Here is a 24,552-nt window from a genome sequence, read left to right as displayed (position 1 = left end):
TAATGACATTTTGTACATCTGTAGACAAATGTCAGTGTAAAATAAAGATTTTAAGTTTCTTCTGGAGATAGACTTAATGTTACTCTAAAGCCATCGCTTCCAACCTCTGGCTACAAGAAAATACCCCCACACACTGACTGAAGTAAGAGCTTAAACTCTTTACATTTAAAGATCTTTCAGCACTTTACCATCTGTTCAGTGCCATGGGTCATAAACACTGAAAGGGAGATTAAGGCACGTTGGGAGGGAAGATATCCATCAGTATTATTGAGCACCTTCTAAGAAAATACCTTTAAGAATCCAGAATTCGAAGCAGGGTGGTGCAGGAAAACCAGACAGACTGAGAGGCGTTAAGAAAAGACCTGCTACCAAGATGTATTTTCACAAGGAGTTCATTCTAACTCCCAAACTTCTCCCAAACCGGTGAGAGTGGCCAGCTTCCTCTGCAGCCCCTCGGTCAGCCCATCCGTTGCTGAAAGCCAGATATCAGAATCGTCAGTGTAAAATGAGAAAGCAGATGGCTTGTATTTAAACGACCTGGGAGCCCAGAAGTCCTGTGCCCAGCAAGTTCAGTAAAGGAACGTATCGGCCTCCCATCCTTGTGACTTCTTCCTGGGAATCAGGATGATCAGGCACAGCCCTTCCCTATCACGGGGGCCATGGCAGAGCTCCAGCCTCTACTGACAGGCATGACGAACAAGAATTATTTATCTAACGTTTCAATATCGCACTGACTTGAAGAAAATGAGATTTAGCTCAGAGCCACGTTTTGGCTTTCAACTTTGTTAACAAGGAAACACTTTTGTAGGGCCTTAAATGGTTTTGGACATTTTCTTTGGACTAGCAGGAGTGGTGGGGAGGTGACAACATCCTTTTCATTAACTACTAGCTATTCTCAGAAAATAAAGCTTTTTTTTCTTGTTCCTGCCTTGTAAGAAAACATGATTGCTCATTAAACTGAAACGAACGGGCAAAGCAATCACTACGTTACCCGAACATACGCCACAGTTCACAACACGCAGTCGGCCTCTTCTGAACAGGAGCGTGAAGTGCTCTGAGCCATGAAGACAGAAACCTGATTTTAGAGCGACGGAGGGCACTGACATTTCCAGCGGTGCTGTTACTGCAGTGCAGGCTGCGCAGGGTGGAGGTTAACAGTCTTCTGGAGGCTGAAATCAGGCAAATGCACTTTCATGTGAGATCCCTGCCTCAAGCTCCACTCCAATTACTTTGGAGTTGTGGGCTTTTTTTTTTTTTTTGGGGGGGGGGGGGGGGGGGGATTGGTTTGATTTCATTTTTTGTTTTAAACATTTTTAACATTTGTGACTATTATCGAGAAAGCATGTTCACTCATCGGCTTCTCATCTTCCTTTCAAAAATACATCACTCTACAGAACCTAGCATCTGCACATCTTAGAAACTAATTGCAAGTCCTTCTGCAGGCTTGGAAGATGATCATAATTATGTTCTGTCCTTAAGCAGGAACCAACCGCTGAAATTCCCAAGGGGGAAGCTGAAAAGCAGTGCCCAGGGAGCACCCGCACAGGGCTGGCGAGCCGAGGGCTACCCAGGGCTGCAGGTCAGCAACGCCGCTCATTGCCTGGTGTTTTTTAGTCTTGGACTCTGTAGATAGGGCAAAGATACAGGACGTGATTGCTTCTGGGCTCTTATAGAAAAGGTTATTTCTATTTTTAGCTGTGGTCTCTCTATCCCCTCCCTCCTGACCCAAAGCAGCCTGCCAGCCTCGCTCCCCCCGGGGCGCAGAACCAGGAGGCGAGCAGGCATTGCAAGGCTGGAAAGGAGCCGGCTTACAGGCTCACCTCTGAAAGCGGGCTCCTGGGAAAACGTTTTACAGAGATCCACGTTTAATGGTGTTTCTGAACTTTGCTGTGTACAGGGCTGGCCCACCCGCCCTCTGTGTCTGGCCACGTCATGCCAGAGAACTGAGCTGTGCTCTGCCACCTAACGGCTTTCGGTCCGCAGAGGCCAGCGCTGTTTAACACCTTCTGTAAGTCCCTGAGCCAGAAAGCCGGCCCTGCTAGCTGAGCTAGGTTCACATTCACCTCCTGAAGTCCTGAAAAGAACTGGCACGTACATCAAGCCGTAGCAACACCTTCCTCTCACATGCCTTGCCGTAGATAGAAGCTGCTTTTGATTTATACCAAGGACAATGCAATTCCTCAACTGAGAATTCCCAATTTACATACCTAGAGTTAGACAAGGACTCACGGCAGCTAAACACACCACTAAAACGTTCCCTGTTAGAAGTGTCTTAGAAGTGGGACGTTCATCATTTCATATGCTAAAGGCCTCTAATTAATTGGATAAATGCCTCTCTAAATGAGAAGTACGGCAAATCACTGCACTTTCAGTAAGAAACCCTATTTTCTACTTCCCAGTGTTTAATACTTTTAGACTCATGTTAGTTACTTGATGTCATTTCTTCAGTAACAAACGGGTAGGACTGCATAAGGAAAGCCAAGGGCACATTCCAGCAAATTTCAAATCTCTATTGCAAAGCACAACTGTGTCGTCATTTCTGCTTGTGAGAAGTGGGCTTGATGAGCTCTTCCACTGACACGAATCAAGAACTAAGCTTCAGAAACATCTTTCAATTGCTTTTTACGAGTGCAATTGACATCACAAGGTGCAAGTCAGTAAGAAATCAGGCTTGAAGTGTTTTCTAAAGACAAAAATAAACCTTTTTAACCTAATTGGTTCACTGATCCTTCCTTTACATAACAAATATACGATGTGCACTGTTCCTCTCACTCCACTGCACTCATGCACGTGGAGCAAAGAAGGCTGGATGTATTAGCTTCTTCAGCTGAGTTCTGGCCACATTTTCATCTTCCAGACCTAATTATATCTAACCTAAATCTCTTGCTAAATCAATGAAAGAAGAGCTGTTCCTCTCCCTCATAAATAGGAGCACCAACAGACAATGAATGCACTGAGGCCGTCCCAGGGTGATGCAATACGGTCACCCACCAACACGTAAGCTAATTTTAAAATGATGTGGATCCTGTCGCTTTCATAAGGTCACCCTGATGTCAAGCAGATGATCCGAAGGCAGAATACTTGTGTTTTCCAGGAGACAGACGTCAGATCTCAGCTCCAGATCCAACTAAGGCAATGGGAAGAGATGTTTCGTAACCAAATGCCAGCTCACCACAAACACAGGCCTCCTCGTATAGGGGAGGAGGAGACCACTTTCACCCCAAGTAGAGCAACCACACTGCACCACCACCGCTTCATACCTAAGTGAGAGGGGAACCGCATCTCCTCTTGAGACCACGAATGGTGGGAAGGAGGCCACCCTTCAAAAAGTAACTCTATTAAAGGTCTTGCCTGCAGCTTCAGCTCCTTGAAGCTCTGTTCATTTAAGCCACCCCACTTCTTTTCAGCGTGCTTCCAGCACCCAGCTTACAACGACACCACCTGGCAGCAGCACAGCATTGGTGAAGATCCTTAAGCAAACATTACAAAAGGAAAGCAAACTGGAGTGAGCGTGTCCTCCAGCAGATACGGCAGGATACTCACGAGCGTGTCAGGGTGTACTCTACTAGCTGAAAACACAGGGAGGCAGTTACGGCTCGGCTCTCCCCCAGCCGTGCAGGTGTTGGAAGAACAGCACCCAGCACACACGGAGCAGCTTTTCTCAACACACCAGAGTCACAGGGCTTGTTGTGTAACTATCACAAAACCACAAGCTTAATAGGCATAAAATACAAAATGCGCACAGACAAGCAAGTAGACACTTGATTAAATTAAAATATACCGCAGTTAAGGATTTCGCCAATATTTGCCTAAATAAATCAACTAGAAGATAAAGCTTTTCATAAATAAAAGCAGGGTTTAGAGAATTGGTCTTGAATTACTGCAAATTTCTTCAGAAGCCAGAGGTTTGACCTCCGAGTTCCAGCTGCAGATAACTTCTGCAGCAGAGTTATAAGAGCCTGAGGCAGTTCACAGAGAGGACTGGAGGACTGAATTCATCCCCGGTATAACTCCACCGGGGACAACTTCAATCCAAATTGATATTATGCACTCATTTGCTGGGTGTAAAGAAGCTATCTAATTAGAAGCAAATCACATATTAAACACAATACAGCTGACTCACAATAATAACGAAGTCTCTTTTCTTTCTTCTAATGTGGGTAGCAGAAGGTCTATAGTTAAAAATAGAAAGCCTTTCTTTATGGTGACAGCTAGCTACTTCAGCGAGCAGAAAAGGGACATAAATATACCTGGTGCCTCTTTGCACTCATGCAGGAAGCAGCAGCCATTGGAAATACATGTATTATTTAAGGTTTGGAGGTAACAGGAGGCAAAGGTATGGTACAGCAAAAGGCTGCCTTAAGAAACTGCTACGTATTTGTTTTAAGGGTTTAAGTTTGAATTACAAAACAAGCGTCCAAAAAAAGCTCTTAACTCTATTTTTCTCCATAGTGTAACTCACTCTAGAGGTGGTTTAAGGTAATATTAAGGCGGTTAAAATAACATTTCTCCTTACCTTTATCTGGGCTGAGGCATTTAATGGTGCTTGCATCATCCATATTCCAGTGAGAGAATCAAGTGAACAAAATACCAGAGGAAGCAGCAAAGACCATATGTACATCACTGATATTTCCAAAGCCTCTTTTAAATAATAAAAAATAACGTTGCAGGTTGGTCTTTAATGCAACATCAGAAAGTTCCTAAGGATGCTTGCTGCTTCTGGTCTGAGCAAGCTCATTTTTTATTCCCTGTATAGTAGTGTATCAGGAGCTGCTGACAGGTAGAAACCAGCACAGGAGCTAAATGAATGTTACCAGCCTTTCACTGCAACTCAAGTGTTCAGCCACCTGGGATAATCTTTTATTAACTCTTTGCTTCCCCTCTCTCAGATAGGATACATGCACCTATTTTGTTTTACTCCTTCAAAAAAAAAAAAAAGCACTCAAGGAAATGCTTGTGTATGTTAGGAAATAAGTAAAAAAGATAACTCACTTGTAATTCCTTAGGGATGGTTTTCATTCAGTAGGCAACCAACATTAATGGGGAGCTACTTCATTTGAGAAGGAAAAAAAAAAAATCTCCTGTTTGTTTGAATGCCTCCCCTGTGTCCAAACAGCATCCTACATACTGCTAAGGTATACTCCCATGCTTGCTTAGGTTGAGAAATAAGTCTACAGTTGCCGATTAAAAATATGCAAGCTGTTGTCTTCAGACTTCTGATTCCTTTTCTTGGCAAAGACAATGCATTTCCCCTCGTTAACTCGCAGGGGAAGATTAATGAAGAATTAGGGAAAATGGCCAGCAAGCGATGCACATCACTGCATGCTGTGTCCCCAGACACAAGACAGCAACGCCTTCAGGTCTGCCTAAATTCTAGAGAGAATTCTCAAGGTGCATCTAAGTATGAGGGTTCTGCCTAAGAAATCCCAACCAGAACAGCACCTGCCTGCTTATGTGCCATTGAAATACACAGGGTAAGACAATTTGTGCCTTTGAGAACTTGAAATCTAAACAAACAAGCCTGACAAATGAATGGAAAAAGTAGTTTTCTTTAGATAAGGAAAACTGATGCAAAGGAGCAGGATGACAGGGATGTGTCCGCAGCTCAAAATGCAGAGCACAGCTGCTGGAGAAGCTGCCGCCCTTCACCCCGCAGCTGTCAGACACGGCTGTTCTTCTTCGCCCCTCCACGCCGACCACAGCAAGCGAGGTCGATGCATTTCTGCCGTTTGACATCGCAGTGCTGCCCTGCAAGCGTCAGGCTCCAGTCTCAGTCTGCTGAAGTACCTGAGTGGCTGTGCAATGCTTACAGTTACCTTTCCTCTGATTCAGGCTTTCCGCAGCAGAAATGTCAGGTCTCGTTCATAGTTTCCAGTTGTGAGAGCCAGACTGTCCTGCTCAGCCTCGATGCTATCTCATCTTCGCACCTTAGGCACCAGTCAGCGTTCCAGACGGATCGATAGTCTGCAGGACCTGACACGAAAACCCTACACCTTTCTTTTAGGCGTGAATTCCGCTGTCCTCGCCATCTAATAAACAATTCCAGGATTTGGCCCGAGCCTATGCTCAGCAAAACATTCCCGTTTGCTTACTCTTTTTCACCACTAACTGTATATCCCCTGGGATGCCATCTCCAGAGCAACCCGGTTCAGGTGCACTTCAGGAGCGTTTGCTGCAGGAGCCCCCTGGGGCACCCTGTATTTACATCACACTGCATTCGTTTGCTTTCTGTTGCGTCCACTGCATTTTTAATGCGTGCTTCGCAGGGCAAACACCCAGGACCCTCGCTGCCGTCCCGCACCACGCAAACCCAGGCTGACAACACACAAGACAGTGGCGGGGCAGGAGGCACAAAGATACTGCACACATCACCATGAAACTTTACATACAAAAAACCATACGCTGCGCACCAGGCTGAGGTTTGGCAGACGTCCTCCAAGCTCCTGAACGAGACGATCATTTCAGACACAGCCTGCTTGACTGCTGAGGCACCAGTTACTCCAGGATAAGCGGTGCTAAGTCCCTATCCAGAAAGCAGTGCACGTTTCATGCACTGGTGAATTATTTGCTATTAAAATACACCAATCCTCAGCAAAAGCAAGTCAAAAACTAGATCAGACTGGAATATTTTAAAGGCAAAGTACGTGTAGCAGCTGTGTATATTCCGAATGAACACATCAAATCCTCACGGGAGCCACTCTTCCTACAGTGCATTCCAGATACAAACACATTTATGAGGGACATCACATTTAGTTCTCCTGTGCCCACGAGGGCACCTGGCTTTCAATAACTGAAGCATTATTCAAAGTAAAACAGCAAGAAAATAAGTATTCAGGAGGTAACAGTTCATCTTTCAAAGCTAACAGATTTCTATGTGACAATTATTTTAAAGTCCGCAAGAGAGGCAGCTTGAAAATTAATGATGACTATGAATCAACATCCATTGAGAAGAGCACAAACGTGACGAAATTTGTATCTGATTTGTTGGCGTGTTGGAAAATAATCCATGTAAATGTTACAAATGATCTTGCCTTTCTTTAAAAAGGCTAATTAATTCATCAGCCACTCAATTTCAATCAAAGTTTGTTGCTTTTCGGTTTCAGTTTTGATTTTTAATGTTAACTACCCAAATGTGAGCCTAGAAAACAGTAACTAAATACTGATTCTGAACATACGTCATCCCTATTTAATAAAATACTTTATCTCTGGAAGTTTCACTATGCAGTTAGAACAGGGTCACAGAACAAGCATCAGAAAAGCATTTGAATGCATTCACAATTCATCAGGTTTGGTTTGTTTTTGTTTGTTTATTTTGTTTTTTAAATTGCTTTTGTGCAATTAAGACTAAGTGGGGAACGTAACATCCACAACGTCACGGATCTTCTAAGTAACTTCTGACAGCATGGCACCGAGCGCTCACTGAGAGCCATCAAACTCCACGGCAGCGAGTTCCATACCTCACAATTCATGGCACCACTTCAAGCCCTTCTATAAATCAACTTCAGCACATGTGGGTGTCAGAGTTCTTCAGTTTTTGTTCCCATAGCTACGAATGTACTTTACCACAGGAGGAAACAGCAGGTGGCTAAGACAGAATAAAATCTCCATTCTTTTATCATATGAAGAGTTGGGAAGTTTCAAATAAAGGTTTTATTGCCAAATGCTTACAGATAGTTATGAAGACTAACACGATCAGATCAGCAAACCTCAGGATCCTTCCATACATTTATTACTCAGTCAACAGGAAATCCAACCACCCGCAGAAAAGTGACGTTCTGCCCTTGTATCTGATGATGCCATGGGGTTGCAAAGCCAGTACAGAAATAGTTTTGTTTTAATTTGACGTACACATTTCCCTTGATTTTGTTGTGCTAACCATGTAGTCTTGAGAAGAGCAAAGATAAATAAAGCCAGTATCTGCCAGCTTGCCAGGCAGCCATTCATTTCTTGTCCTATAATAATTCCTCACAGGTAATAATCCTCTCCCTCTGGCACTGCTGATAAGGCAACAGTATATATATACTTTTAAATCAATCTCCATTTGGTCTTGACTTAATCTGGAACAGATTCGATTTGCAATTTCCCTGATTCTCCTAGATACCTGGCTCCTAAGGTCATGGCACGGTGCTCTGCACTTTTCTATCAAAAGCAAATGAAAGGTTTGGAACAGCTTGTGCACGCACCAGAACGTAATCAGTGTGGCTGGAGTGCTGTGAAGCTTCATCCATCTATATTTTGGCTTTGTGCAACTTTTATATCAGTTTTAAAGACAACACCTCTTGTTCAAAGGTCCCAGAATCCTACAGGATTCTCTGATAACGGGCTCTGCTCCAAAATCTTTCTAAAACCCATGTTGCTTACTGTAGGCCACAGAGCATCTTTCAAATTTAGCCCAGGGTCCCTAGTAAAACCCACATTTGCCAGCAGAGCGGTGCTCTTGCTGAAACCACTCCATCTCCTGCAGCATCCCAGACCCCTGCTGGGCTGGCAGCGGCTGCTGGATGCTGCAGGAGAAGTGCACAGAAAGGAGACAGCACAGGCTGGGGTCAGCTGCTGGGACAGGGAAGGGAGAAATACTCTGATGCAAGGGGCTAGCAGGGGTGAAAGCCCGTTAAGTGAAAGAGGTTTTCAAAATAGAGAAAGATATTGTCTTAGTGTCATACTAATAATTCACATTGTATCGTAACCATCAACAGCACCATGCTGGAGATCAGGAGGAACACAAATTACTGATGCGATGTTCTGTAGGTTCAAGAACAGCCCGTGTCATTTTTCAGGCAAAAAAGTGAACTACTAACCTAATGCACAATCTTCCCATAATGGGTACTGACAGCAGAGCTCGCTCCTTCCAGCAGCAGCCGTGGCAGGCTCACTGCTCTGCCCTCCCGGCTGCCCTGCGCCCCTGGGCCTCCCAGCCTGGGAAGAGAAATGGCTGTTGAGGAGCCAGCAAGAGCTGGCTCTATAATTTCATCTTAGTTCCTTTTCTAATTTAGAGATGAGAAGAATTTAAATACTTCATTGGCAGATTTTCTTCACCAAAGACCCACAAATCGATCTGCCCATTCAACGTTTTCAGGGAACCCACGTTCATCTGAGAAAATCTGTATTGGCCAAAGTCAGAAGATGCTTATGCCTAACCAAAAAGGGGGAGAGACGATAGAGGAAAACGAAAAGGACGGATTCAGATGGACCTCAGGTCTTAGCCTTAAGAACCAAGCTACCTACCCCACTTATCCAATCCTGCTGAGCTCTCAACCACCTTGCTGAGTACTCCGTGGCGTTACAGCCCCAGCAACACAGCCGGTACGCCTGTACGCTGCCTTTCTGCTCCCTGCCGTGTGCTATAAACAAGTGTCCAATATGCTCGCAGAGTTATGAGTAAGAACCTGGAAGTGAGAGACACATCATCTGCTCCACCTCGCTTAAGCAAAAACATTTTGGGGGGATAGTTTACACTTTTTGCAGGAGTTGAAGCAAAATCTGCAGCTGCTCCTGGGACAGCTGCAGACAGACAGATACAAGGCTTAGGCTGTTTTCCGCCAGAATGCGCGCTACTTATTTTAAGGCCATTAAGAGCAAAACACAAACCCCCCTTGGCTTGCTCTTCCTCTTTGTGTTTCAGACACCCCTTCCAGTTTTATAATTAAGAAGTCAAATGTGTTGTACCTTGCTGTACAATTACTTTCAGTGAAGTATCATGAAATATCTAACAAACTACAAACAGCCCACGTTCAACAGCAAAAAGTATCTTGGAGTGTGACTATGCAGACGCCTCACCTCCATTTGTAGGTGGTCCTAAAATGCACCGGGTCTGTAACAGCAATTGTCAGGCAAACCTCTGTCTGCCTTTAGGAACCAGGCACCCGGGGGATGGCAGATCTTTAAGGAATACTAGGATGGAGTCGTGCAACCCGGCACGACTCTTTTATTCCATTTTAATTCTGGTGGTAATGGAAGGGAACATGGTTATCGCTCTCTTCGCTGTGCCTGCTCGCATTACTGCTTTTGACACCCTTTTACCCTAGCAGCCTATCTTCTGCAAAGCTCCGTTTCCTCTAAGAAGCTAATATCAGCGTTGTGACAGTGCTGTGGAGAAGGAGCAAACAAGACAATCAGAAAAGAATCATGACTGCCTGAACGGCATGAATAGGCCTTAAGTAATACCACACCTCCTAATAAACTGAATCATTTTCATATGCCAGGGAGAAGATACCCAAAGTCAGGATCAGAACGACACAACAAGTTAATCTTTGCAGTTTTCAGAAAAGAAGACAGACAGAATGCATAACACAGATGAAAAGTTGTGTAATAAGCAGTTTTTGGAAGTAAAACCTATTCTGAGCTAGTTCTCCTTGCAGCATCAAAACCTGTAATTCACTCCGTCACACCTATGGCCTGGATTTCTGAACACTGCAGTTTTCAGGTAGTCGAGCCAGGAAGGGCTGAAAAAAACACGTAGTGGGGTAGTCTCAATGACTAATTAAGAGTAGAAGACAACCTGTGTTCTTATATATAAAAGCAGCTGTGTGGCACTCACCTCCACTGTTCTAAATAAATTGAAAAAGAGAAACACATTGCTCTGTGAAAGAGCTAAGTAGGTACAGCTTTCACGCTTTGTTAAACTTCCCAGACACTTGAGGGTGTTTAAGATTATGATGCATGTTAATTTGAGCAGATTTATTATCCATGTGCTCTGAATGTAACGAACACTTCACTGTCTTGCATTTTCTGCTTAAATACAAAAACCTTCCTAAGGAGAAAATGCACCTATATCTTGTTTCAGAAAAAAACAGAAATCCTTTAGTCACATTGATTATATCTGTAGCAACAAATGCGTAATTTTAAATGTTTTCCTAAAGCTTTCTTTTGTTTACGCATATACAAATCCAAGTGCCCACAACAGTGGTCAGAATAAAACAGTTCCTGAAGCATTAGGAATTTGTGAGCACGTGAGATTTTGTTTTGAAACTGAAATTATCCACTACAAACTGCCACAGCCAGCTCTACTAAAATGGAAGATAAGGAAACTCCAACAGAATTTGCATTTTTACATTACAGGTGAAAGGCAAACAATTCTAAGCTCCTTAGTTAGAGAATCCAGCTTTTGTTGTTAGAATAAAGAAAGCGACGTGAGGAACAGCTATTACAACGCAGATTTCCGTGCCAGTATATTTGGAGCAGGGCAATGAGCACATACATGAAATATGCACAACTTGATATATGGAAGTACAAATACAGAAATATAACAGCACAAATATGAAAAGGCCAAAGATTTCATTTAAAGTACTTTGTGGGAAGTGTTAACAGGTCCCATGGAATAATAAATTCACTGTCTTTGCTAATGTGAAGAACAGTCTGGAACTGACATTATCTACAGCAAAGCAGCTCCACTGACAATGGCAGAATTTCTTGTTGAGAAACTTTCTACACAATTTTTTCCTGATATGCCAATACCATTTCTAGTATTGCAACGTAATACCATTAAATATTGAATCAGTAGAAGATGCAGATAGCAATGCATATTCATGTATCTAAATGAGAGAAGTATCAGCATTCCACATTTACTTCCCACCAGTTTAACTCAATGTGCATATTTGTCAGCTTATTAAAAGCAGACAGGCCAAATTAATCTGACTTTTCTCAGTACCTGGTTTCTACATGGAACACTTAGGCAAGATTTAAAGAGAAGTCTCCAAACCTGGCTTCCAGCTCAGATTCTTTTGGCATATAAGGAGGGGAGATGAGTTGGCTCAAGAAAAACAGCCTGTGGCAACTGAATGTGGATCCATGAATTCCAAGGCATTCACGTCCCAAATTTACTTACACTCCTTTTGTCATTGCCTTCTTTCAGTTCAACAGCTCAAGTAGTAAGCCAGCTTCCAACCACGTTCTTTCTCGGGATGAGCTCCCTTTTGCTGAACTGACAAACTTGAGATAAAGTTTTGCAGCAATGGTACTAACTTAAGTATGTGCGATCAGTTGTACATGAATTGATAGACCTTTGGTAATGACAAAATCTTTGTGACAGCAGGAACAAACCATGGACAAATTCTGCTAGAGAACATACCAGGTGTCTGTACAAAAGAAACATCTTCCTATTACTTGGGTGGCAAAAACTTCTCACAACTTAATAAAAAAATGTTAAAACCTTGGCCAGAGAAAGGAAATTTTGAGGTAAATGGAATAACGTGAATATATTAATGGAGTCCAGTAAAGCAGCACCAGCTGCAGAATTAGAACAAGACCAAAAGGGAGATGGTCTCATGCATTCCTTACCTACATTACTCCGTGACTTGTATATAGTAGAGGTGAACATAGGAGCCTACAGATACCTACAACTACTTGTAACAGAGACAGGGACTTTGAGCACAAAGTCTCAGTGCATTTTGATATCACAGAAATGAAAGTATAGAGTTCAACAGATAACGTGGGGAGAAGGCTGCAATTTGCAGAGTGAGAGTACAGATGAACACCCCAAATAAGATATCCAAGTCCTACTTGAAAACGTAGGGCTTGATTCTTCACTACCAAGAACTCTTTCTGCAATGCTTTAATTTAAATTACCCTGAACACTGGTGCGGAATTAAACAGGTCACTGGGAGGAGGCTGCTAGTCCTGGCTACTCCCCCTTTAAATGCTCCTTTTTGCTGTCAGCTGAACTGCTACTCCTTGGTTTTAAATAGCTTTCAAACTCAAGACGTATGAAGGGAGTGGGGAGCAGGGAGCAGACCCTTCCCCAGAAACGCCATCGACAAGCGGCCAATACCCTAAGCTCTGGAGTTTTTTCCCTTTTATTTTTTTCCTCCCTACAGCTTGTTTACTGGATTGTTAAACATTCTGGCAGCAAATAGAAGGGGGTGGGGAGGAAGACGAGCTGCCACATTTCTAAAATTAGCATCTTCTGCCTCTGAGAAGCCTGTGGAGATTTAAAAAATTAGGTTTCTCTGCAAGATGCAGAGAGATGTGGAATTTAAACTGTTATACGGCTCACATCTTAAGCTCTGTTTTATAGCAGAAAACTAGTTCGCCTTCCTTCTTTCCTCTCTGCTCCCAGCTGTCAGTCAGGGACTATTACCACAAAATGTCAGGTCCATTTTATAGAAAGTAATTGTATTCATTTGCCCTGTCATCCGCAAGCAGCTCCATAACATCTTCCACGCCAGCTTGCCTACAAAGTGGCAGACTTGCTCCCTTTTACAGGTCACTCCTGCTGTGCAGCCGAAAAGGAACGGCGAGGATTCCAGCTCACGGTGTGCTCTCCCGTGTCGTTTGGTCCTCAGGAATCAGGTAGGCCCTGCTCAGACAACGTGTTATGTCCTTCCTCAGCCTTCAGAAGGTAAGCATTCATAAAAGAAGCTGCTGCGGTTCAGTAATTGCTGTCTTAGATATGCACATGCAGACACGGCCGTTACTGTACTAATTCTGATTCCGAAGTAGAATTACATAAAGTGACACTGATTTTAAATACACATTCTGTCACGCAAGCAGAATTAAGTGACATTTTGATCTTTGTTATAAAAAAAAAACAGCCCTCTATTAATATGCAAAATATATATGCAAAATATGCAATACTTCTTTATCTCCAGAATCAGCAATGCTGTATTAAAAATAAAAGCAAGCTGTATGGAAGTGCTCTGCGAGCAATCTTCCCAGTTACTGGATCTGCTGAGAACCAATGTCACAAAGTGAGGCCTTTTATCTGCAGGCATGTTTGGAGGCACACGCGTTGAAGGAGACTTATTTCTTTGTATAAACTCAAAATACATCCCAGAAGACAAAAGGAATTCTCTCCAAACTTGCTCCCAAGTATCACCAACAGGGAAAAATACTGAAAAAGATTAATCATTTGTGGAGCAGCACAACAAGCAGCCGCTGCTCTAGAGGCTGGCATTTTATCACGTTGAATGACAGAATGAGAGCATTGTGTTTTTTTTCCTCTCTAGACTTCAGTTGTGCACAGCCAACATGTCCCGTAGCCATGACCGTGCAACAGCTTTGCCAGGAAGGAGTTCAATGGCCCCAATTCTGGTTTAAATATAACTGCACCTAATGGCAGGCGGGCTGCAGGACGTGCGGGGCGGTGTAACAGTGACCCACTAAGGCAACGCTTCCTGCAGCTCCAAGCACGTCACTGCCAGAGGAAGAGATCTTTGCCTTACCTCTCTGAATTAGGAAATGGGGATGAATACAAGGTGCTGAGGAGAAGGGAGTTAGAAAAGCATTCTAACAGTTTGCACCGTAACTTGGAAATTACAGTTATCTGCTTTTGCCGTGATAACCTTGCATTAACCCCCCAGGCTGTCCCTACGCTACAAGCTATATACTAAAACATTCTTTATTGTGGGTCTTTTTCAGAACAAAGCCACTTCACAGGAGTAACATAAGTACTTAATCAAGCACAACAACGTCACTTCAGGTCCCAGACCTCTTCCAATTCCCGAGCCAGAGCTACACCAGTAGGAGAGCGAAGTGTTTAGCTAGCCTGATTTTCTCCATACCTGTTTCCCACATGTAAAATAGATGACAGCATTTTTATGCCTCACTGTGCCATAAGTGCACAGAAGCCTCTGAGATGCTCTCAACGATGTAAATAAAATATCCGAGATCTGTGATAGCAGCCAGCTATTTTTAAAGTCTGATGCACTTTGTTGCATATCTGACCCAAGTGAAAATACGTGCTAGGAGTAGTTTTTACTCCCAGACAGCTTTATATGCTACACTACCCTGACGTTTCCTATCGCGCCCTGCGGCAATGCAGCTCCCCCAGCACCCCACACAAAGCTGCAGCCACCCCACAGGGAAACAGCGGGTACTTTTTTATCATATGAATGGAAATAGGTTGAGTTTCCCATGCCGCTTTCACTACCTTGGAGCGAGCTTGGCCTTTTGAAGAGGATGAACCCCTCCCTGCCGACTGACTACATCCACTTTGCATCCCCAAACTCGACATGCTGGTGACTGCTAAAATGCCTGCTAACAGCACGTAGCTGTTGCTTTGGGTCTGAATACCCCAGGATACTCCTGGTCCAAACCAGCGGGGCTGCTTCTCTGTCTACTTCTTGGGGTTTCTTATTTTTTCTGCTTAAAACTAGGTAGCATGTCAATGAAGAAAAACACACTGAAAGATGATAATGAAATTCACCTTGATGATGTTTTACTGCATCCTGCTTAAGCTACAGGGCACAATTAGAATGGTACAATAAAACCACAAATTCCAATATTTAATATCATCTCATTATGCTGGTTTTATGTAACACCATGCCTCGCCAAATAACAGTGCTTCGGCAATCCGCAGTTTGATTTATCATCACGCCACTGGATGAGTTGAAAACACAATAATTCTCAAACCACAGAGAGCCCCCAACTAAAATAAAAAAAAAAAATCAGCATCAGTTGCTGTATTCCTGAAGATTAACCAGCCTCCAAAGCCAAAATTCAGACTAACACCACAAGAGATTAGATAAAATGCTACAGTGAGACAAATTAGTGGTTTATTCTACTCCTGTTACAAGTCTTCTTCCTTATAACAAAGGTATTTGCCTAGAATATCTCTCAGCACTTTTTAGATATTGGAAATATCAGTGAAGAGCATTGCAGCAGAGAATTTTGAAAAGATTGGAAAGGTTTTCTTTCATGATTTCTACAACAGCAAGTGCCCAAGATCGTGTGTATTTTAGGCTAAAATTTGGTTTAATAAATCAAAATAGTTACTGACTTTAAAAGCACATGAGATTACAACATATACTAAGCAAAATAACCTTAAATGAGATGTTTCAGAACAACAAAAAATAAACACATTTAGTTCCAAAAGGGAAGAAATAGGTTTACTTCAACATTGTGAAATACTTCTGTAGTATAATCCAAAATAAAAATCAGTAAAATGCAACTTCATGTAACATTTCACGTTTGGTGAAACTGTAGAGATCCAAAGTAAATGGTTTTGTTCAAGCTTCTCCAGCCATCTATTTAAGGGTAACCACTGCCCGCAACAACCCAACGAATTCAGTCTGTCCTCACTATCCACAGGCCATGGTTTGTTCGTTCTTGGTAATAAATTATGAATACCCCCTATACACATCTGTTACTCAAATCACCAGCTAAATAATATATGAATAAATGAAGAGACTCCTCTTAGGGGAGAGAGCTGTGGGGGACCAAACTTTGAACGATGTGCTACAGCAGCAAGCATCAAAGCGTTACTATCAGGTTTGACCTCAGCTGGGTTTTGTTTTTTAAAAGGGTTAGAACTGAGCTCCATGAACATGAATGGCTAACCAGCAGGGGCATGGCATGAAAGCTTGCCCAGAAAATATATGGAAGAAATAGAGGGAGAGAATGAAACCCTAAATGAAGAAAGTGGGTAGAAAGAAGAAAGAAGTGATGCAATCTGAACACACAAAGCCTGCCATAAAACCAAAGGTGGAAAATGGCTACTCAAGGAAGCTTCTAAGTTCATTCTAATTTTCAGTAATTCTAAGCTTATTCTAAAGACACAAACAGTCCTTGACAATATTCACCCAGTCAAGCCAACCACGCAGCTATGCCCAGTAAAAGCACAAACTTTGTTATTCTTAGTAGTTTGTTATGAGATGTCATAAATTTCTAAACACATGTGCAAATAATTTATAATTTCTGTTATGCAGAGATCTTACTGCTGCTTCAGGCAAAAAGAATCCACATTAAAATACATCTTCAAATCTGTATTTCAAAACAATGTCTTTGCAAAGGGGAGAAAGTGAACGCTATACTGCACTAGGCTGCATCTCCACATAAAACGACCCTGAGGTACATTCCTAGAACATCCAATTAAAGCTTGTTAGACCAACATTTGAATGGATTTGAAATGAACCAAAATTTCCCTAAGAGATCAAAGGATGAAAAAAGCATTCTTATGTCACAAAGAGAAGGTAAGGGGAATTAGGCTCATTCTTACACGCCCTATCTGATTAAACTCTGTCTAAATCAAGTAGTCATGGATTATACTGGCTACTTTGGTTCCCTGGGCACAATCTCTGATGTGTTGCTAAAGATATCTGATCATTAGCCGGCCTGTTGAATTCCCTACCAGCATTACACACATAATTTTTCTTCCTCCATGGAGGTAGGTTGATCTTGGCAGTGCTACTTTTAGTTCCGTCCTGTGGATGCATGCGAGCTTCATTGCCATTACATCCGATGCAGGACAGTGTGTCCAGGTAATTGCTAAGGCCTCCTTTTTCAGTACGCCCCATCCACCGAGAGCATAAGCATCACCTGTTCAGGTGCTGGGGAAAACAGACATCATTTATTTCTCTGTTGTAGAAATGAAGTGGAACAATTTGTCACTGCACAACCTGCTGTCCCTAAATTACCTAGCTATGCCACGTGTTTCACAACAGAAAAAATAGCACGGGACGGTCACACAGCTCACTCCAGCCTCTGACTTTTATTACTGCCTTGATTTTTTTTGTTCTGATTGAAGTGGGAAAGCTGCATAGCTTGGATGTTACTTGGAATCAGCTAACAACTTTTACTGAGAAGCAAAGAGCAAACTGCACGCAGTGCTATCAGTCAAGTTACCTGAATTCACTGTAACAAATAAAATTATGGTCTAAACCAGATAGCAAACCAGCACAGACTCTTTGTTGATATTTACTGGCAAAATCATTCTGATACCAAAACTGTATTTACGAGCCATCACGGCTGCAATACCCAGAGAATACAGGCTTTATCCATGTCCTACGTGTCTGTAAGATGTCTGTAGGATCTAACATCTGGTACTTGCACATCTCTCCCAGTGGAGGACTAATTATAAGCATCACAATAGTACTGTGGCAAATGGATGCTAGAAGACTAGGGAAGATTATATAAAGCCTACAGAGAGAAATAAAACACAAGAATAGAACTGTTTCTCTGGAAGAATATCCCTAAGGTCACTGGTTTTGTGGACACAGAAAGAAAAAGAAGGTAGTGTTCCACCCCGCAAGCAGCAAGTGCACGTTCCGCAGAGCTCAGAACAAACCCTGGTCTCCCTTCTGCATTTGCTGAGGACCTGGCAGTGCACAGCACCTGAATGCCTGCAGGTGCTTTCGACAGTTAGATGTGTTCCATGTATTAGCTGTAATTTACTTGTCAGTCATTTATTTGACTAATTGCCTACTCAAAGTGGTTCATCACACACGATACCTGAAGTGTAACAACCACCATTAAAGATGCGATAGATTTGCCCTCAAACAGAAGACACAAGTAACGCCATCCTCTGTACATATATGCTTCGTCATAAAACATGTAACTGGCACGTGCATATAGAGAACCACAAAAACACACAATGCTGGAGAATAAGTTTCCAATTTAAATGTTTGCTAATGGCTTAAATGAACGATGTACCGCAGCCAAAGCCAAGAGGGACAACACAAGCAAATCTGGTCAGCAGAACCTACACAGCAAAGCTCCTGTATAACCACCGAGAGGATGCAGGTACGTCAGACCCCTGTGGCAATTAGCATAAAGGTTTCTATTCTAGACAGCAATGATTAACGACAGTTTGAAGGGATATGTAAAATACAGTGCACCGCATTGTGGGGTGGTCCCTCTAATTTAAAAGGCAACCTCTGTTCCCTCCACCAGCAGTCTGCAAGGCACACGTAAATGTAGGGTCTGTAGCTAATGAAACTGCTCTGCTGTAAACAAATCTCAGGGAATTAGGAATTGCTATACCTTGAGCATTACCATTTCCCTGACGTGGTTCGTATTTCATTTCCAGTAAGTGGAATGGATTTTAATTTACTTAACACTCTTTTTATTCATCTGGATACCGTGGCCATAATTAATAAAACATGCCATCAGAGATAAAAGAGCTTCTGAATGACAGTGTACTGGTAAGATTTTTAAGAAATAATATCCTCTAAACACAGTCACCGACAGCTAAATTAATATCTCTGGACAAGTGAGAAAAGGAAGAGTTATCTTATGTTATCAGAGTACAACTAGAAAACAACTGTGCCCATAAGCACAAGTGCAATTTATCCTCTAGCTAAAATTCCAATGTATATGGTAAAAAGAATAAATTCACCTACTGTGCTTCTGCTGTGGGCTTCCTAAATCCATTGTCTTCTAAAGATAAGATTATTTTTTCCCCATTTGCCTCTATCAGAACGTAAAAATACTCAGCATTTTCCCTCCGTCATGCTCCCTCTTCTGCAAGTCTCTTTCTGTTTGTGTGAGAAGGCAGTTTAAGTTTCATCCCATTTATTAGCTCAGCCACTGAGGAATCTCTGTCAGTTTTCCGATGGTACAAGCTCCTCTACTTGTAGAGAACACCCAAGGAAATGGGGGAGAGAGAAAAGGTAAGATTTTATCTGAACTACTTTGGCTGGAACAATTAACACTTCCCTGCCTGGCATCTCCTTTCCTGGTATCTTCAGTGTCAGGTCCTCCGTGGCAATAGGAAATTCCTTATGACAGCTGTTTAATCCTCATGCTCCTTTTCAGATTGCCTCTGCTTTTCTCTTCCCCTGCTTATCAAGGAGTGGTACCCGATACCACCGCAGCCGTGACTTCTTACAACCCTACGAGGCGTCCCTTTTCAATTATGCCAGAGGGAGTAAGGATCCCAAATTCCATGGACTTTCTAAGTCTACTGTGATCCTTAGTCACTAACAGCTAAAAATTCTAGAGATCTCTATTAGTTGGTGGAAAATAAATGACTAATTTGGGTTAGTCTTCAGTTAAAGTTCTTTTAAGCCTCTAACCCTGAACAGCAAAAATAACAGATCAAAATTATTTGCAAAGAAATGTACCTTTCTACCACCTTTATCACAAAGCTCTTAACTTTTTGACCTGAGAATCACTTTTGTTCCCTTGCTCTGAATTTATGCTCATGTAAAAATGGAGGGTTTTGCTCCCTTTTCTTAATCACCTGGGACCAGGAGAGAGTTTTAACTTTTTATCCCTGACCACAGTAACACTACTACAATGTAATTTTTATCTAGAGCTGCATGAGAAAAAAAAAAAAAAAAAGGAAGAAAAAAGTTGAGCCTCTTCAAGTTCAGTACAGGATGCACCAGAGTCAAGGGGATGAAGATGGTCTCGAAACAGGTGCAAAATCATTTGCTTTCTCCTCCTTCATGGAGTCAATTGTCTGGAACTTCAGCATTTCAGGGAGCAGCATTTCATACCTTCCGAATGGTTCAAACACTTGGTCTCAATTCTCTATTAAAATTTTGGCATGTTAGCCCTAAGCGTGGTTAAGCAAGCATTATTCAGAAACAACTCTACTGATCATATCCTTATGGAAATGGTCAAAACTCAGTATTTGAAGATCTGATGCTTATCTAACTTTCACAATTATATAATGCAGCACAATACAGTACTTAATTAACAATACTCACATAGTTAAAAACATGAAATGAAAGAAGCTTTAAATACAGGGAGAAGGTACGCAGGCAGAGTGACAAGGTGACATTATCATATAAAATTCAGGAAAACGCCAAGGCGTATTTTAATATATTCAGATCCTTGGTGAGCTTATTGCCTGAACCTTGCTTCTTCATCTCCATTCAGAGAGGAACCTCCTGAATTCCTCCCAATTCCGAAGGGAAAAAGGAAGTTGTTAGGGTAGAACAAAATAAAAGACTAAACCTGTTAATGTTTCTGTACTTAAAATGCATGCCAAACACCACTCGCAGTCGGGGTAATGGAAGCCTTATTTGTTATTTGAGATAAGGACTACGGATAAAAAAAAATACCCCACACATTTGAGACATTACCAGAAAAGCCAAGTGTTTGTAGAGGCAACTTCCAGCTCCGGAATTACCACATGTGCACGCCATATATGTTCCTTTACAGGGCTCCTTAGCTCCACTATTTGCAAGGGCTGTTACCACTATCTGCAGAAAACCACTGTGAGCTGCTTCAGAAGACAACCAGTCAAAGTTTTTTGTTCTCTCAAGAAACAAAGCGTTCCTCTCTCAAATATGAGGTATTTGACCTCAGATCTAATTTGCAGAGAAGATAAAAACAATGATAAAAAGAGAATTCTTCCTTGCAGTTGACAAGCATTTAAATGTTTGAGAATGTAAGCACTTTCTAGAGCCAGGCAGGTTTCACATTATCACACAGATAGGTATGGCTTGGATTTTAAAAAGCCAATTACCCAACTCTAAATGCAAATCAAAGCCAGGCAATAGCGCATGTTTTAAGACACAATGGCTAAGAGTAGCTTGGCTATATCTGCATTCATTTTTAGAGGGATTAAATTTACTGTAACTATCAGCAGATACAAATAATTCACTTATGAGAACGTGTAGGAGGGAGAGATTTCATTTACAGTGTTTACAAGAGCTGCATCCTTTTGTGAGCTGGCTTGACTGACAGATTTAATAGCCAGATCTTAAGAACTTCCCACAGATAATGCCAATATCATGGAACTTTGTTAAGGAATACTGCATTTCCCCCACACACCCCCATCTTCAACAGCCACAGAGGCTAAGCCTCACGCAGATGAATGAAAGGAACATTTTCCTCTCGCAGCATTATAAAGACTTGGTCTTTGATTGCTCCAGCACTGCTTCACTCAACCCAGCACTCAGCTTACTCCCTCTAAACATACTGCGCTTATTCTGACCATCTGAGCACTATTTTTCCCTATTTCACTAGTTTCTAAGAATCGAACTACAACCACTACGTAGCCAGAACAAGCAGTTCTACATCTCTCCTCCTGCATGGCAGCAGCAAATAGCCTCTTGCAACCGTTCCTGCAGCTATGCACACACAAGCACGCACGCCGTGCAGTATTCTGGGGCTACTTGTGCAGTACTGGTCGTATACTGTACAAGAACCATATTTCTGCATCACCTTTGTCATGGTACTGTTCCTAGGAACTGCCTAGTACCCGTGGAAATGGCACGTACATCCCCTTGTTCCAAAGTCTGTCCGTCTCTCTCCTTCTGGGCTGGGTTTGTGCTTCCATCCAGCAGATGGCAACAGCGACGCACGCAGCCCCTCAGATCCGCAACATTCTCTGGAATGTGGGCATAAACACTACTATGTACTGTGCTTCAAGTGTCCCACTTCCCTCCACACACTTACCAAATCTCTGCATGCAGCAACAGATACACAGGAGAAAGAATGAGGGAGTGGGAGGAAGGGAGAAAGTGACGAAATCGCTGAGGAAGGAGATTTTGGAGAGGAAACAGAAGGTAACATTCAGGTGATCGAGTTTCCTAATCCGTGCCCAACCATAAAGCCCCCTCTTAACATCAACACATCATAAATTTACCGTGCTTAAGGCTTTACTTCACTTCTCTTGTAAGTGACACAAAAATAAATCTACCGAGAAATCTAAGTTACAATAACAAAAGTCTCTCCTATCACGTTAGCAGACTGCTACGCTTATGCGTGCAGTACAATGGTTTCTGCCAGCATGGAAAAGACCCCAATTCCGCAACATAATTCACTGAGTAGTTTTTAGTTTGCTTTCGCTTGATAACTGCTACAGAAGAAACAGAGCTGGTGCTTGAATTGACTGCCCGGCACGGAAAGGCGAGGCCAAGCCGCAATGTCCCGACCGGCAATGGAGAAGAACCAAGAATCCTGACCTCTGCTTAATGTACCCTTGCGGCTCCCATTGCTATTCTGGCAGTTTCACGACCTCCCAGGCATTTGTCCTCACGAAACTCACAAAGTAAGGTTGCTACCAGGTCAAGGGATGTCTGAATTGGAGGCAACAAACTGCACGCCTCTCTGCTCCACTGCAGGTGTCAAATTCAATCGCGGTTAGACTCCCAGCTGCCAAGGCATCTCAGCGGGGATGTCGGAGCTGAAACGAGTGAGGAGACTGAACACCTTTATGCATCTTGGCACAGAGCCTCTGAGAAACACAATACTCTGTACTAAAACAGGCAGGCAACAACTCTTTACTAAAGCAAGCAGGCAAAAACCCCAATCAAACAAAACCAGGAAATAAATTAATCTAGGAGGCTTGATACATTCAACAGGCAATGAAAAACTATTTGGGATGGCAAGGCTTAAAAAGCTCACTTAATCCAAACCAATATCCTTATGGAAACAAATATCAATTTCTCAAAGAGATCAGAAAGGAGTACATGGATTATACCAGCTGAAAGATGACACAAACGTTCAGCAGTAAAAATAAAACGCAAAGTCCCCAGACCCTGCTTGGTCCAGATTTACTGCTGAGCTGTGTCTTGTATCACCGTTTATACTTCAGAACAAAGGATTGGAAAAAGAAATAAATACATATGAGGAGTGTTGTGAGGGCACTCTAGGTAAAGGAAGATAACAGCTAAGAAGGAATCCAGGTTGTGGAGTGCTTGTATCAGGCTAAACACAAGCAAGAAAGTTCAGAGACTGTGTTGCTTTGTATCATGGCACCATCGATCAAGATCATTGGACTGAAACATTCCAGATTTATTCTGTCGCAAACTTGTAGGGCTTAGTCAGGTGAGTTTTAAGGAATTCACCATGCACATTAGCGACCTCAAGAAAGATTTCTGAACCTGGGACCAAGTGGTTCAGCCTGCCTTCTTTCGGAAGGAACATGCATACACGTAATGAACGGATGGATAAAAGGAAGACCACCGCTGCCCTCTAGTGTTAAATTACCATCAAATATGACCTGAGGACCAAAGTTACTGCCATCAGTACAAGAACCTTTCTCCTTGACAACATAGTACGTTACATAAATGGCACAATTTCTTACAACTTTGTCACCTTGTAAGGGGACATGAAACAGCTCAAAGGCTGAATTCCTTCAAAAGATTTTTATTTGAAGTTTTTGACAGTATGAAGAACGCTGTATGAGCATGGGCAATAGAAGGTAGAAACAGGAAAACAATCAATTTTCAGCTTGTGAAGAAGGCTGTTTCATCAGTCCTCTGATCCTTCTGATCCAGACCAATGCACGAGGTGAAAATACATCAGTTTGCGATCTCTCAAGTAAAACATCTACCTAAACGTTTGGCTGCTGATTTCAATGTATATTCTTGCAAAAAGAACAAATTTTGTTCACAAAAGACCTTTTCGTTTGTTTGTTTTTAAATAAAAAGCAAGCTAATTTGAACAATTTTGAATAAACTCCGCTATCTAGATGGGGTGGCCACACAAAACTTCCAAGGCTCGGACTCTTGGATTCTAGAGATGGTATTTTGCAGGACAGTTCCCAGGCAGCTGCTATCAAGTACACACAAGTGCCCCTGTCTAGAAGAGCTTACCATGGTTATTTCATTACTGAATAATGTAGGTGGAGCATTATTATTTGTTTCAGCACTGGTGATAAGAGATCCAAACATGACTGGAACCTGCCTGCTGTGCAGGAGTAGCAGATCCCACCTACTATCAAAATAAGACAGATGACAGAGGAGGAAGTGAAGTTGCCCAAAACAGTCAAAAAATAAGTTGGTGACAGAATCAGAACTATCTTTAGATATCCTTGGAGTCAAGTCTTTTTTCCAACAGTCCACAGACTCGTGATAGCTTTTAATCACTGTAAACTGACATCGCCAAAGGAGACAATAGCACATTCTAACAGCCTCACTTGTTCATTTCTGCCTC

At 42.4% G+C, this 24,552-nt stretch overlaps 1 protein-coding gene across 14 annotated transcripts in view; it reads right to left on the bottom strand.

The window, feature by feature from the left end:
• Positions 1 to 24,552, bottom strand: part of PLCH2 (phospholipase C eta 2) — an 85,485-nt gene that overhangs the window by 39,953 nt on the left and 20,980 nt on the right. The window contains exon 1 of one of the 14 annotated variants that reach the window (XM_080564423.1): positions 19,056 to 22,000. The exons of the other annotated variants lie outside the window; for them this stretch is intronic. Within the exon in view, the coding sequence (XP_080420549.1) occupies positions 19,056 to 19,086 (31 nt within the window). The 5' untranslated portion in view covers positions 19,087 to 22,000. Of the gene's footprint in view, positions 1 to 19,055; positions 22,001 to 24,552 lie in introns of those variants that run through there. 14 annotated transcript variants of the gene reach the window in all.

The sequence above is a fragment of the Anser brachyrhynchus genome, assembly GCF_964034855.1.
Source record: "Anser brachyrhynchus genome assembly, chromosome: 21".
Taxonomy (NCBI): Eukaryota; Metazoa; Chordata; class Aves; order Anseriformes; family Anatidae; genus Anser; species Anser brachyrhynchus.
This window is presented reverse-complemented; position numbering and strand designations above follow the sequence as displayed.